The sequence below is a fragment of the Tympanuchus pallidicinctus genome, unplaced genomic scaffold, assembly GCF_026119805.1.
Source record: "Tympanuchus pallidicinctus isolate F22 unplaced genomic scaffold, pur_lepc_1.0 scaffold4, whole genome shotgun sequence".
NCBI lineage: Eukaryota > Metazoa > Chordata > Aves > Galliformes > Phasianidae > Tympanuchus > Tympanuchus pallidicinctus.
The window spans coordinates 18,770,635-18,786,123 of NW_026294758.1; the positions used below are offsets into that span (position 1 = coordinate 18,770,635).

General features: G+C 45.9%; 1 protein-coding gene across 1 annotated transcript; it reads right to left on the reverse strand.

Moving 5' to 3' along the window:
- Positions 1-3,797: 3,797 nt before the first annotated feature.
- Positions 3,798-13,837, reverse strand: CHRNB3 (cholinergic receptor nicotinic beta 3 subunit). The gene is made up of 6 exons (XM_052700402.1): positions 13,419-13,837; positions 11,229-11,380; positions 10,459-10,503; positions 6,903-7,012; positions 5,824-6,706; positions 3,798-4,498 (listed from the first exon to the last, which is right to left on the reverse strand). Exons 1-6 carry the CDS (start codon positions 13,465-13,467, stop codon positions 4,364-4,366), a joined length of 1,374 nt encoding a protein of 457 aa, XP_052556362.1. The 5' UTR covers positions 13,468-13,837; the 3' UTR covers positions 3,798-4,363.
- Positions 13,838-15,489: the final 1,652 nt, after the last annotated feature.

Below are 15,489 nucleotides of genomic sequence, written 5' to 3' on the forward strand. Positions count from 1 at the left end.
GTGTCTGCCTCTTCTCCCCAGTAACAGCAACAGAATGGGAAGGAATGGCCTCAGGCTGTACCAAGGGAGGTTCAAGTTGGGAAAAACTCAGAAAAGTGGTGTTGTAGTGGCACCCAGCGAGGGGGTGGAGTCAGCTTCCTTGGAGGTGTTCAAGAACCGCGTGGATGTGGCAATGAGGGATGTGGTTAGTGGGCATTGTGGGGATTCGCTGATGGTGGGACTTGGTGTATTTAGAGGTCTTTTACAACCTTAAACGATTGTGTGATTCTATGATCTTAGGGGCACCAGAGGGGAATAACCTGGATGCAATATGTAAAAGCATAAAAGACCTGAGGCATCCATGATTAAAATGTAAAGCATATACATTTGAGATCCACATGCCTCAGAATCTTTAAAAGCCATTTTATTCATCATATTTGTGACCAAATTCCCCTTTATTTCCCAGTACTGAGTATTAAAATCAGTGGTCAGCTCCAGAAGGATATGCAAACCACATTCCTTACATCAGCCTGACTATGGTCCCCGTCCACAGAGGCTGCTCTGAAAATACTTTCCTGCTCAGGTTCACTTGTAAGCCCACTTGGGAAGCAATTGTCCCTGGGCAGCTATTCATCACAGACAGAACTGGATGGGCAGCATTGATTTTATCTGTTTTCAAAACCAGGTTCAAATTAGATTACACATATCATGTCAAAAGAAGGCAGATTATCATGAATCCTATGCAAAGGTAGGCACTTTGATCCAAACAGCTCTGCAGAGGTTCCTGTCAGAACAGTCCTGGGTGTGCAACCTGTTCTGCAACTGTAGGGACACTCTGGGGCTGGAGTTTCTCTTGGGTAACCAGGTAACGAGCTTAATCCTGAAACACTTGGTAGCTGTGCACCTAATGTGGTTTCTAAACTATGTGGACACTTCACCCTCAGGCCCTTTGCCTATTTTGTCCCTGTTGGTTTTGTACCTAAGGATTCTTAAAGGGCATCATTGCTATTCCAAACAACAGCTTCAAGAGTAAAAAGGTTTTCTCTGCTATAGGCTGTCTTAACTCTTAACTGTGCAGTATCAGTACAATGTTTTCAGAGTGTGCCATGCACCAATCTTTACTTCAGACAGTACTGTTCCTTGGCAGAAGAGAATCATTCTGAAGTCCCTGATTGGCTTTTTACTCTTTTTCTGCTCATATTAAAGACAGTGAAGCTGAAATATAAGGCAGAGGCAACAGTGGCATGACAAGAATACGTATTTGAAGTATGTAGCCACTCTTTTCTAGAAGAAAATCTTTTTTTCTATAGCCTGCCTGAATATTGCGTAATACTGTAGTGACAGTCAGACAGATGTATGAACATACATTGTTTATTTTATCAACCTGCCAGTTAAATATTACTCCTGGAACACACTTGAAGAGCTTGCTGCACAATGTGTTCAGGTATGTTATCAAATGATCTCTCTGTGCTAGCTCATTAATCAGCAAGAATGGAAGGGGAAAGAGAGAGAATTTGAAGAGGAAAGCTGCATTCTGTGCCTGAATGTTTTATTTTGACAGGAAAGGCATCTGATTTCCAGCATTTGCTGTTGAACCTGTGGCCATACAGACAGTGAAAATAATAGAATGGCTGGAGGTGAATGCAGGGCTGATTATATATTCCACCAGTAAGCATACCATCGGCGGCGACCAACTTTCTTTCCCTGAGAGTGTTCACATCAGTGAATTTATTTTAAAAATACTGTTCCCAGAAGCAGTTAGATAGCTCAGCCAGCTCATCGCATTCTCTTCCCAAGGGAGACCATCCTTCCAACTCTCCCTCACGAAAAGGCCCAGAGGAATTCAGCGTGTTTGTCTCCGGGTGGATGGAAGATACACATGGTCCCGCCATGCAGCACTGGGTCCCTGGCAAAGCAGAGCCAGGTATCAAGATGTCACACTTTGGGCAGAGAAGGCAGAAGGCTGGGTTTTCTTTTAAGATTTTAAATTTGAAAGGTCATCATCCACAGGCACATGGAGCAGAAGGAAGGAACCCAGCGGGAGGAGTGCTGCGCAGATGTCCTTTCACATTGTGTTTTTTAGTGAGATGCACTGAATGCATTTCTGGGCCTGAGGGAATAAGATTCAGGGAAGCTCAGAAACAGTCAGCATGAATAATGGGCAGAGAGACTAAAAATGTAGCAGTTCTGGGGGCTGTGCTAGGAGCACCAGAGGTCAAAAGCCAAGAGGATAGTGCAGCACTCACACTTCTCCCAGTACATGCACCTGAGCCCTCCCAAACAAAACAGGAAAAAGCAGCTTGCAGTCTGATATGGTCACATAATACAAAGAGGTCTGCTGTCTGCAGGTTGGAAACTGAATTGAAGCAAGGTAAGGACAGCATCATCTGCCAGCTGAGTACCTGAAGCACTTACACAGAAGAGAATTCTGTCATCCACCATCACTAATAGGCAGCCCCTTGGCACTAACAGTCAGTGGGAAAATCCATCACTTTTGAGTTCAAGAGTCTTTGATTGCTGGAAATAGGTATTCCTATGGATATTTCACAGTACTGGTCAGGGTAACAAAATGATTTGAACAGCGCACGGAAAGAAGAACAGGTTAATGTGTGAGATCTATACATCAGTGTCTACATTGAGACACCTGTCTGAACATGCTAAACTAAATAGATCTGCTCTGGGATCCTGCAATACAATAGCCAACTCTGAAAGCTTCCTCCTCAAACTCATGCACACAGGTTAAAAGTTACGAGTACTTTCCAAAAACAAGCAAAATCATGCATTGAACAGATTTGAAACCAGCGTTTTTTTAATGAGGGCTAGAAATTGGACTGGCAAAGCAAAAAGTTAAGAACACCTTCAGACTAACGTAAGAGCGTTCTCACTTCTGAGAATCATTTACTAAACACAACTTTATTGATTATGTTTGCCCAAGAGAACTTCAGTGACGAAACAAGATGGGATGATCCGAACTTACAGAGCCTGGTGTGCACATGTCATACAACACAACAATACCTTTGGATATTTTAAACACCTTCTGACCTCCACCCTTAGAGAGAAAGTTTCAAGGTTAACTAAAGCTTTAGCAACAGGTTTACATTTATGTTGTCAGAAATTGGATTTCCAATCACTTGTTAGCCTCAAAAATGCCTACAACTTCTGAGAGAAGTTTTCAAAAGGATGTAATGATAGCAAAGCATTGTTCCAGGGAATGTAGAGGAGACCCTCACCTGTGCATTTTCTCTTCTAATAATGCAGAAGGATTCCATTTAAATGCGTCAAAGCAATGAAATTCTGAACTAACTGAGAAACATGGACAAGCCAACACTAAAGATGTACCCTTCTGGCAGCCAACACACCCCACAGCTCTTAGGAGAAAAACACTTCTGCACCAGAGACAAGCTTCATTTGCCACAGATGATCTTGTATCTCCTCCAACTGAATTACTTCGGAAGATCTTTGTTGCCACTTGGAGCGGCATGGTTGTGGTCCTTCAGCAGATGTCCTCCAGATGATCTTCCAGTCCTGTGAACATGCAGGTGCGGGAATCATAGTTTCCAAATGTGGAGGAGCATGGGAAAAGCTCTCACTTGTTCAGCCTTTAATTATCTTCCACAGCATGAGGCAAAAATGAATATTATACAGAATTATAATAATGCAACTTCCTGATGGCCAAGAGGAGAGACAAAATGTGCATGCTGTAGTTGGTAGTAGTGGTTGGTAGTGTTGGTTGGTAGTGGGTGGGCAGAGTTCTAAATTCTGCCATGCTTGAGCTGGTCCTGAAGGTATGGCCACAGAGTAGAGGTTTTGACAGTTGTTCACGCTTTTTTTCTAATGCACATGCTATATAGTTGCCAGTTCTGACACATGTAGAAAGCTATCTGTAAAGACTTTGTGGTTTTTACTTGGTAATGTAGATAAACTGAATACTGACTTGCTACTGTGCACTAAGAACTGAGCACAATGTTGCTACTATACTCTAATTTCTTTAATTAAGTAGTATTTTAACTGACACATCTGCTCATTACACATAATGGTTGTGCCAGAACTACTATCCCCAAGTATAACTAATAATCCCAGCAATATAATATAAATAACAATAAAATAATATCGTATTATAACCGAACTACTAGTAAAATACTTATAACTCATTTATGCATCCCCAATTCAATTTTGGATTCTGCTGTTCACCGAGCCCTTCTCCAGTCTCCACCAAGGTTGTAACAGTCAGAGCCACGTGCAGGAAGTAGTAACCAATGCCTGTTGCTAACATCACCTTCTCTTGCTCTTGCACTGCTTCCCATCCTGAAGAACAGAAACCAGTCTCAAAGGCACCACTATCCCACGTCATTGGGCTTGCTGTATGTTAGTGTGGGAGCATTTTCTACAAGGTGCTATTCAGCCACATCTGTAACGCAGGGGTGAAGATGAGAACTGAACCCACCACTGACACCACCAGGAATAACCACAGGAAGATCCGATCCAGGACTTGAGCTACAAATTTCCAGTCTTGGACAACCTGTGAAGGAGAGAGGAAAAGCAAATAGAAACAGCAAGGAGGCCAGTACATTGTTGGTATTACTAAACATATTTCAACTCCAAAAAACCTGCTTTTAAAAATCAGACTGCAGTGTGCTGTAGCCTGAAGCCAATATGGGTCAGCTTTTCAGCAGCCATACGTGCCAGTCTCTCAAGACACCAGAGCATTTTCATGGTATAAGCACGTGATAATTAGACTTCTTTCAGGCTGTGCAAAAGATTTTAGCTAAGTGCATAGGTAAAAACTTACAGCTGACTGAAGCCTGCAGATGTCTTTATAATGATTTAGGTTTTCTTTTAGCATTTCCCTTGGAGGGCTAGGAGTTGGCTGTAGCAAAGCACTCTGACGCAGATGTTACTTGCGGTACAAGTGGTCCCAACAGCTTGTGTTTGCCTAAGTGCTCTGCTGGCTCATGCTGCATGCATTTAGGAGGGAGGCTCTGCACTGTGTGTACTGGCACAGCCCTGAATAAATGGAAGCACTGTTTATAAAACAGATTCAATGGACTTTTTTTTTTTTTTTTTTTTTAAATAATTCAAGCCTCAAAGAGAAGACTTCAGTCTCGGACACTACATGCTCACATACTGCACATTTGGTTTACTGTTCCTCACCCTGTGATGTCACCAATAAAATTTAAACAAAGCCTTGGCTTTTGCTAGGAGGGTGCTAAGAGAACTTCTTCTCTTTACTATGCTGCTTGTTGCCTTGCTTGGCTAAACTACCTTTATGTGAGGTGCACTGTTTATGGACACATTACTTAACTAACTTCTAAAATTTGCAATGTTAATAGCCAGGTGAATTGCTGGGAGGAGAAAGATGGAGGAGAAGAGTGTCTAAAATGAACTTCTGTTACTGCAAACCATGAAGGCCTCAGCTCAAAACAGGGCACATACACTACATAGAATAGATGGGAGGCCAAGACTGAGCCCTAGTGAATGCCATAAAACTTGCCCAGAACAGTTGTGAAAGACACAATTTCAGAGCATATGGCAACTCAGGTTTTCCAGATTTGCTTCTGTCCCCATCTTAACCAAGACCAGGTTATTCAAATACTCCTAAGACAGGAATTCCTCCAGGACAACCAGCTTTGTCCCCCTTCCATCTGGGAAGAACAGAGAGTCCCACAACACAACACTGTTCTTGAAGTAACATGCTTTCACACACACCGCAGGGAGAGCTCCCAAAACACATGCAAGAGGAATGCAAGAGGAAGAAGCAGTCAGAAGGGCATGCAGAAAAGAAAAAACTTGGAAGTTACTGCTGACTAGGAGGCTGTGATGCCTCTTTGCCCTCCCTTCACCTACCTGCCTGATGAAGTGCTCCTTTTTGACATGCCTGGAAATGTACCGAATGGAATCAGCTGCCTTTTCCAAAAAGGCAATCACGATCTTCTCTCCATCTTTTGCTTGCTTGTGTTTCTGCTTTCCTGGGAGTTTTGATTTCAAGGTGGTTTCCTTTTCCTCAGTGTCTGAGAAAGAATAACGGTCTACGTGTCCCTTCATGCAGAGCAGCCGAGGCAGCTTCTGGAGGAAGAGTCTTTTAACCCAAGGAGCCATGGGATGGTAGGTTGCTGAGGAGCGGTGGTGTACGTTGATAACAAAGACAGTCACAATGATAGAGAGGGTCACAAAAATCATGATGAACAGTAGATACTCACCAATCAGAGGAATGACTTTGGAAGAAGAAGGGATTATTTCCTCAATCACTAAAAGGAAAACAGTGAGGGAGACTAGAACTGAAGTGGACAATGAGAGCTTTTCTCCTTCATCTGAGGGCAGGTAAAACACTAAGACAGTTAGAAAAGACAATCCTAGGCAGGGAATTATTAAGAAAAGAGTGTAGAACAGTGGAAGGCGTCTCAACACAAAGGAGTAAGTAACAAATGGGTAAGAGTACAGCCCATCCTTCCTGTTGCCTTTCATACCTTTGGCATTTAAGATCTCCCACTCCCCATTATCAAAGAAGTCTTTCCTGTCTACATTTTCATCCACTAGAATCAAGTCCACCATACTGCCATCGTATGTCCATGACCCAAATTTCATGGAACAGTTCTGCCTGTCGAAGGGGAAGAAGGTTACGTCCATCGTGCAGGAGCTTTTGTAGCTGGCTGGTGGTGTCCAGGTCACCACTCCATTGTATTTCACTATGGCTTTGGTCATCAGGGACCCTTCAAAACGTCCATCAGCGCTGTGAGTCAGACAGAAAGAAACAGTACCAAGATCAGAGTGCCCCAGAGCTACGCCATCACAGTCCCATGCAAGGAAAGCCAACATTCACACTGCCTACACAAGCAGCTCTCTAAGAATGCACGCAAGCTCTATGATAGCTGGCATGTCTCATCCATGCTACAGCCTAAGCCTGGAGTAAGAAACATGCTACTCACTTTTCAAACAGAACAATGTCAGGAAGCCACAAGGATTCAGAAGGGACACGGATAGCAGTGATCCCACCATATTCCTCTGGACTCCAGGAGAGCTTGTGGTCCATCCATTCCTGCAAAGAATCAGCAGTTCTCTGCCTGCTCAGCCCCCAGCAGCCTCATTACTTCTCCTCCCCCCCCATCTGCCTTGTTGTTCTGTATTGTACAGCACTGAGGGAAGAGCTTGGCATATGATGGAGCAGCTGCAGAAGGGATGTCGTGCAGGCATGGCTGGAAGACATTAATCCCCATAAGCACTGCCCCTTCAGCCAGAGGTGAGCCTTGTAAAAAAGCCTATCCAGGCAGCCTTCAAGCAGGCGCTTGTGGAGAGTACTGTCTGTTTTCCTATAGATATTTCCCAGTGCTGAATGGGATGAGCTATTTTATGATTCAGTAATGGTAATGTCAGTGTGCAAGATCTTTCATAGAAGTGCCTACATTATGACATCTATCTCTATGTGCTTAATTACACTGTCCCTGCAATACAAATTGTTGTTTCATGAGAAAGATTGGCATACCATTACAGGAAAATTAATATGATCATGTTGCAAAGAATTTGGTTACAATTCTGAAGATATATTTTTACGTTAAAGAAAAAATGCAAAAAGCAAGAAGAGTCCTGGCCATTTTCATCACATTGAATCGTTGTGTCTTGTTACCTGGAGAGAGCCTAGCAAAGTGGCACCAACAACCCAGAAACTGAGGTGCATCTCTCTGTTCTCTTTCATGGTACGGTTTTTCAGCTGCTCATAAGAATGGAAGCAAGTGGAAACAAGATCTGCAGATTGTGGCTAATATCATGAAGCAAATAATGAAGCACTTTCCATCAATCTCCAATACTAGGACCTCCCCACGGATCAGCTTTCCTACGTCAATTTCCTTCATAAGCTAAGGACAAACCTAGAAGCAATTTTCTTTGCTACTTCTTCTATCATATAGCCTGCTCCTACTGCTTCAGTTCCACCTGCCTTTCATAACCATACCCACTTGTTATTTCAGACCTTTACAGCAACCCAGAGTCTCAGCAGAGACCCAGGTGAGATGAGAGTGCCTTCCTCCTCCAGGTGCAAAGGAAAGATAGGGCCCAAGGTCATGCACGGATGCAAGGTTGGTAGAGCTCTCCTAAGCCTGGCAGAAGGCCTGGATTCTCTGTCTATCTGCAGCAATCCTCCCTCCCCCATGCCCTGCATTGATTTCTCTCCAAGCTAAAGTGCTCTTTCATGTCTGCAAGGCAAATAGTTGCGTGTCTCCTTACTGGAGCAGAAAATGAACTGCATGAAGAATTTGAAGATGAACAGTTTAAAATGGGAATCTCCCCATGGGCTATGCTGACTTGAACTGTAGCAGCAGATGTAAAGGGCCTTTTCCTCTCCGCTTCCTGCCTTCCCAGATTCCCCACTATTCTCCCGTTCCACCAGCTCTGCCAAACTCCTGCCTCTGGGCTCAGGTTGTTAAGCCAGTGAAGCCAGGTCAAGAAACTTTGGGCCCCAGCTTAGCAATTAATTCTACAATTTGCCCAGCAACAGATAAATCTCAGCAACCACTGGAACTCCTTTGCACCTTCTACATTTGCCAGGAAGCCCACTTCAGTTTCCAGCATCTTTAGAACTTGGATTTGAGAGGAAAAAGAAAGAAAAATAAAAGAAGAAAATCCTTTCATCTGAGCTTTGTTTATCTAAGAAAAGCCAAGTTCATGCATAGGAATGATATCTCTGACTCCCCCTTCACCTCCAAGGTGACTATCAGCCTTCCCTGACCTCCCAGCTCCTGCAGAGTAAGGAACTCTGAGTCCTTGGAAAGATTTGGATGTTCTTCATTTTTCTCTAAACAGAACAAAAAGATATTTTAATGCTGCTTAGTTTTAGGCATCTTTTCTCAGCTGTTGTTCTTGCAATTTCTAACAGTATTCTAAGTATTGAATTGCATGCGAAACCAGCTCACACTAAGCCTTTGCGAATTCTAGATTCCTAGACAGTGTTTCCTAGAATGGAACACCAGAGCCAGACCATGGGTATTTAGTGCTCAGCCCATCCTCCTGAGGATATCAGCATATGTGAAAACCAATGACCATGTCTCACTTATTTTCTGCTCTGCACATTCAAGCACTTTGCACTTCCTTGATAGCCCATCTGAGAGTCCTCAGAATGCTCAGAAGAGGTTCTAGAAAGAATAGCACCAAGCAGGAGCCCAGTTCAGAAACCTGTGTGAACACCTCAGTGTTCAGTTATCCTAGGGAGCTGCCCTGGCTAAAATGTGAGCTTGGTTTCCAAACACCTGCAAAGGAGTGGCATGTCTGCAGTGCAACTTCCTGGTCAGGTCTTTCTTTTATCCATGCTTTAAGGCAGAGGGATCAGAAAAAATGGTTTCCTTCTTCTTCTCCTCATACCTGTGAGGCAAGGAGAAGATGGTGGCATTGCTCTAGCCCTGCAGCATGCTCAGAGGAACCTGCAGCAGAACCTGGTTTCCTACAGTGTGAATGGTGACACGGGCTTGAAATCAGGTCAGTGTTGTGAAGAAAAAGGTGTCACATGCCTGACCGGAATGTCTGACCAGAACTGCCCCAAATGCATTAATACATCTATGGAGATGTCACACAGCCAGAGGGATGAAGGCTGTCCCAGGGCACTGGAGTTTTTTTGTCCTGGATAGAGGAACTGGCCAGGGGAGAGGCCATCTTACTGCATAGTACCCATTCAGTATCCAGGATCCCACACTATCCCAGAGCTCAATCACTGCAGGGCTGTAGACATCAAACTGAGGAAACAAACTGAGCTGCACTTGTCCTCCACCAGCCCCAGCAGTCTGGGAACTACTCCTTACAGAATCATTCTGTGCAAAGCCTTGGGTTTTGTGTCCTCTCCCTAAGATCATCTGACACATCTATAGATGCTCACACGGCTGAGAGACTTAAAATAATTGTCACAAGGTCAATAAACCAGTGCAATGTAATCTAAACCAAATACAATGTTCCTCAGGAGTGAAGGAGATCTAACAGTTCAGCTTGAGCTTTTCCTTCTCTTGTGTAAATTACTTCCAGAAGCAGGACAGACAGTTATGACTAATTTGCAGAAATCCCACAGATTTTAATCTGGGGGGTTTAACATTCTGACCCTTTTTTTTCTCTTTACTTGTGCTGAAGAAGAAGACTGTCTTAGCTGGGGCAAGGGACAGAGTGCTCAAATGACCTCTAAGTCTGAGATAGGATAGTCCCTCAGCGCACAGGCAGCATCCCAGAACAACTGTCACAGTTCCAGGAGATGTTGCTTCCCTAGAATATAGATGGGTTGGGATAGCTGGGATGCAGTCCAGAAAGAGGGTACCTTGCATCCTGAAAGCTCAATATCTGCCTCTACTCCTCTTTGGGCACTGGCTGAATGGAGAGGAGAACTTCAGGCAGGGCTATGTGGCACTGAGTTTGTCATGGATGGTGATGGGCAGAGTGGCAGGCTGCAGCGGCCCCTCATCCAAAGCACTCAGCAGCCTTGCAGTGGATGGGAAGGTCTGAGGCCATCTGATTTACCTGTTTCAGCCACACGTTGGTCGTCATCAGCTGGTTCTTCTCATCCTAGGGCAACACAAGGTAGAGAGGCCTGCAATACCAGGACAGCCAGAGGAGACAACCACCACATATGATCCAGTAGGACCTATCTTAGCCCCCACAGAATCAGGTGCTGAGGCACAAGGAGATGACAAGTCTAGGACAGAAAGCAGGGCGGCTCACATCCCCAGGGTGCCCAACCTGAGGTAAGTCTGGGCAGGGAGAAGACAAAGCTTGTAAAGAAAGCACAAAAGGAGAACTTGTCCTCTACAGCAAGAGGAGCACTGCTGCCATCTGGCATCCTCTGGCCCTCCCACACTGTGCAAACCCCACCATGCACTGCACAAAGGGGAAAGGGACAGTGAGCTCACGCGTACGTTGTCTGGTTCACCCCAGGTCCCCGCTGTGTGGCTGAGTCACCTGCTGGTTTTGGCCTGGATACACCTTGCCTGGGGCTAGCAATACCCAGCCCTGTACCTTGCTATCCTGCAAGGCCCAGGGACAGCCTCTGATGTGACAAGGCTTTAACGACAGGAGCTGCAGGCAGGAGCGGGCCTTCAGGTTTATTGGGAGATGAAGAGCCCCAGGGCAGCTGGAGGTCCTACCCTGGCACCACACCAGGTGGTACTTTGTTGCTTGACCAGTGGATGTTGTGTCAGGAGCCAAGGCCAGCAGCACAACTGGCACCACAGCAAGGCACAGGGCTCTCCACAGGAGAAGCAATGCTTTATTGAGTCTGACACAGCGCTTACCACATCCACAAGCTGTGATATCTTTAACCCAAAGAGGACTTTGATGGTGTCATTGGAGTTTTCCACAGGGCGGACCCATTTCTGATAGCCTTGAAATAAGTTTCTCAGGAGCGCGTCCTCATTCTCCACAACTGAACCAAGGGCAGCCACATCTGGAAGAAAGAAGGACGTGCAGGAGGTAAGGGATGTCACAGCCCAAGGAGATCATCCTGGCTAACGACACTCCAGGTTCTCCAAATACCTGCGGGTTACTGTGGAGAGATGAAATCATGGGGAGATGGTGGTTGCTGTGGGGATATTCCTGGCTGATAGACAGAAAGAACACCAATAAACTATGGACATTTCAGGTCCATGGATTTTCACTTGCTCTCTTTCTGGAGCCAGGCTCTTATCAGTGGTACCACTGACAGGACATAAAGCAATGGGGACAAACATGAACACAGCATGATCCTTCTGTGCTATGCAGGTGATGGAGCACTGCCACAGAGGTGGCATCCACTCTTCACAGAGGTGATGGAGTCTCCTTAGAGCATTCCAAAAGTCATCTGGATATGGGCCTGGGCACGCTGCTATGGACGTTCCTGCTGAATAAGGATTGGGCCAGATGGACCCAGAGGTCCCTGCCAATCCCACTCATGCTGTGATTCTGTTTATATGACCTTTTTGGAATAGAAACTTCCCACCCAAACATATTAATGTGGATTGCATGATTTTCTTGCTGCAGGGCCTGTAAACCAAATGAGAGTGACCCCTACACAGCTCTGAGAAATAAACCCTTTTCATGAGTTTAGCAAAAAGATAGCAAACCACAGGGAGAAAAAATAATAATAATTAAGGAGTTCTCTCTGACAGTGAGAGAGAGGAAAGGCTACAGCACCAGGGGAGCAAAAACCGAAAGGTGTTCAGCTGGCAGCAGGAGGCAATGCATTCAGTGCTGGGTCTGCACCTGCAAGGCCTGGGACTCCCCCAGCACTGCCCTGCACCATAGAAGGTGCAGCTCAGAACTGATACCTCCCACCTCTCTTCAACAGCAATCCCACTGACACTCTGCCTCTTCCTTGGCACGCATGCTGCACCAAAAGGTGAGCACGATCTCACCCTGGTTCAGAGTTCCCAGAGGGGAAAAAGAATCTTGTACTGTCCTTGTGCCAGGACAGCTGCACTGTCAGCCACAGTTCTGCCCTGCTGCCGCCTCACTTCTACCACACATGCCTTGCCAGCCCCATTGTATACAGGGAGTCTGTACCCCCTTTGCCAGCCCAAGAGCACAGTGGCTTCAGCCCCTTCCAAGCAGCTGAGGAGGGGCAGCCCTGCAGCATCAAGCCCAGCATCCCCACTGGAGTGACAGCTGGAGGCAAACACTCCTGGGAGGCGTTGTGGAGAAGAGCAGAAAGAACAAGACTGGAGCTCTTATAAGGCAGACTAAATACATGTAGGGGAACAGTTTAAGAATACAAGTTTTTAATGAGAAGGAAAATGTACCTGGGGAAAAAATAGCCGAGGAGCTCTTTTGATCACCTGTGATGATTAAGTAAGATAAAGCTTCAGAGAAAACACTGAACAAAGCAATGCTGCCTTTGGAAAAACTGAGACATGGGCAGTAGCCTAGATTTCCTGAGTTTATCACACAGAATAGAGAGAGGGCAAAACTTCTGGAGCTCCGTATTAGTTTGTCACAAAGACAAGTAACTGAGAATCATCTGCCCCCATGCTTCTGCTCCTATGCCAGAAGCCCCCTGTCTTGCTGCAGTTCATACTAGTGGCAGCTTGTCAGAGGAACAGGAATGGGGAGGGCTGGTCAGGGGCTCTGCCACACAGACACGCACCCCCTGAGAAAGGCTGGCAGGGCACCTCATCAGCTCATCCGGGGCATCGGACTGTGCTCCCCATGATGGAGGTCTGCCCAGAACAGCAGTGAGGGCAAAGCCTTGGCTCCTTGCTTAACTCCTAACTGTGACCCCCCCCCCCCTCCCCCCCCCATGCACCATAAATCTTAAAGCTCTATTGCTACTGAGGTTGCAGTGCAAAGTCAGCAGCTGATACAGCGCTGCCTTGCTGGTCTGGCAGTGCTAGATGAGGACAAAAAGAAGCCGTATCTGCCTCTTCCCAGCAAAGAGCAGCTAACTCTGTGTCAGAAAAAAATCTGGAACATCTGTAGTTCAGTTTGGAAGAAGCAGAAATTGCTCTTACCTGAATGGCTCCAACACAGCACACAGAGCAACAGACACAGCATGGGCATGGCTGTAGCTTTTCCTTTAAATATAGTCCTTTCTTTTCATAGGCAAGTTGATCGCATCCTAGAAGGGGGCTAAAACAATCTGGTTAAAACCTAAGGCAGACAGCCGAGCCTGAAAGGCAAGCAGGCACTTTTTGAGCCTCATCTTGCATCATTATGACGCTCTGTGAAGCACACTTCATTGATTTTCCATCAGCTGTCACATCCCGTAAGCCTAAAGCAGGGCTCTGGGTCCTAAGCTCTGGCTGATGTGCTTGGGATGGAATTTGGGTGGCTGCAGCCACCGCTATCTGGGATTCAATGTGAGGCAAAGTGTTTAAGGGGGAGAAATGCATTTTGTGATACTGCCAATTACTGTTGGGAAAAACAACAACAACAACAAAATCAGAACCAAACCAGGCTGCAAATCAGCCCCCAAAACACACCAAATGCCTGACAGATTGTTTGCTCCAGCTGTATCTGTAGGTCTGACAAATCCGGTGGCCTCTCTTGAGAGCTGACTTAGTTTATTCATTTTTTGTAGTATAATGGCTATTTTAAAAAAAAAAAGGGGGGGTGAGGGGGATGGGACAAAACATTATAGGTGGTAAGACTGGCGATTTCTGACTGTGTCTCATCACACACACACATAGGGCAGCACAGAAGTGCTCACAGGGAGCCAACACAGCTGTGGGGGCACACTGCCACTGGCCCCATGTGTGGCAACAGCCGCATTGCCCTGGGCTAAGCTTCCTTTAGAGCATGCCGTAAATCTCTGGGTTCATCTCCTGCACCTCTACTCACTTCACCATCTCTGCCTGCAGAAAGGCTTTTTTTTTCCCCCCCTGGAAATTTTCAAGTTCAAGAGAGAGCAGTGCAAAATTACTTTAGTTTGCATCCAGACCTTTGCATCTATTCTGCTCCAACGGATGCTTTCCATCTCTGTGCTGGCACAGTTTTCCTATATGCTCTCCACAAACAAAATGGTTCCTATTCGCATATCCTTAGAGATTGTCCTCATGCTCTAACGCACATTCATAACCCAGAGGAGTTTCCTTGCTTGCTGCCTTTTGTATGGGAAGTGTGCTTTTCCAGCAAGGTACAGATTTTGGTGCTGTCGCAGTCTTAATTCATATTTGCCTCATCTGAGGCCTGTGCAGAGGACTGATAACTAGCACTGTAACCTCACCATATTATTTAGCTTCCTCTAGTGAAAAAGAAGCTGTGTCAACACAGTTCAGTCATGTTGCTGCTACTGGAATAGGCTGCCCAGAGAACCTGTGGATGCCCCACCCCGGAGGCATTCAGGGCCAGGCTGGATCAGGCTGGGCAGCCTCAGCTGGTAGGTGGCAACCCTGCCAATGGCATGAGGCTGGGGCTGGGTGGGCTTTGAGGTCCCTTCCAACACAAGCCATTCTAGTATTCCAGAATTCTACAATACCAGAAACTTTCTTTTTGTCTCACCTCATCTTTTTCTGTCTCACCTCCTGATTCCTGCTGCCATGGGCTTGTCTTATCTGTATCTCCTAGACAGATCCTACAGCAAATTGGTGGGTTTACTTTTCTATCTTCAAACCTTACAAAGAAAATCTGCAGGCCCTCTGTTAATGTAGTGGACCTGTCTTGTTCACTTTGCAGGGCTGATCTTAGTCACAGGATGAGACTGCATCTGGCACTTCTCTGTTGGATGCTGCTGTACTGCAGGATGGAGAGATGCTTGTCTTCAGTGCAGGCCAAGAAGCCCATGCTTGCAAGTAGTGCAGATAATCTACTAACTGGCTTTTTAGATGTTTACATGGACGCTGTTGGAGGGAAAAACCGTGTTTGCTTTACCATTGCCTCCACACACTGATCGGGTTGAGCAAGAGACAGGGACCTCTCCTGTCTAATCTTTGGCTGCCAGCGTTGTCTGACAACCAGAGGAGGGCACTGGGAAATAATTTGCTGCATTTTCTCGTGTTTGCTTGGTGATGGTGCCTCCCGTTTACAAGCTTTCATCCAGCTGTCCTCTCCAACACTTTCTGAAAGGGAAGGAATGTGTGAATA

Bases quoted from the DNA above. Each gene is read 5' to 3' on its own strand.
- CHRNB3 (XM_052700402.1), bottom strand. From the start codon at position 13,467: ATGCCCATGCTGTGTCTGTTGCTCTGTGTGCTGTGTTGGAGCCATTCA. The intron at 7,013-10,458 runs GTAAATCAGATG...GATTCTTTGCAG, and splicing joins CCAACGTGTGGCTGAAACAG to GAATGGATGGACCACAAGCT. The intron at 6,707-6,902 runs GTGAGTAGCATG...TCTGACTCACAG, and splicing joins GACATTGTTCTGTTTGAAAA to CGCTGATGGACGTTTTGAAG.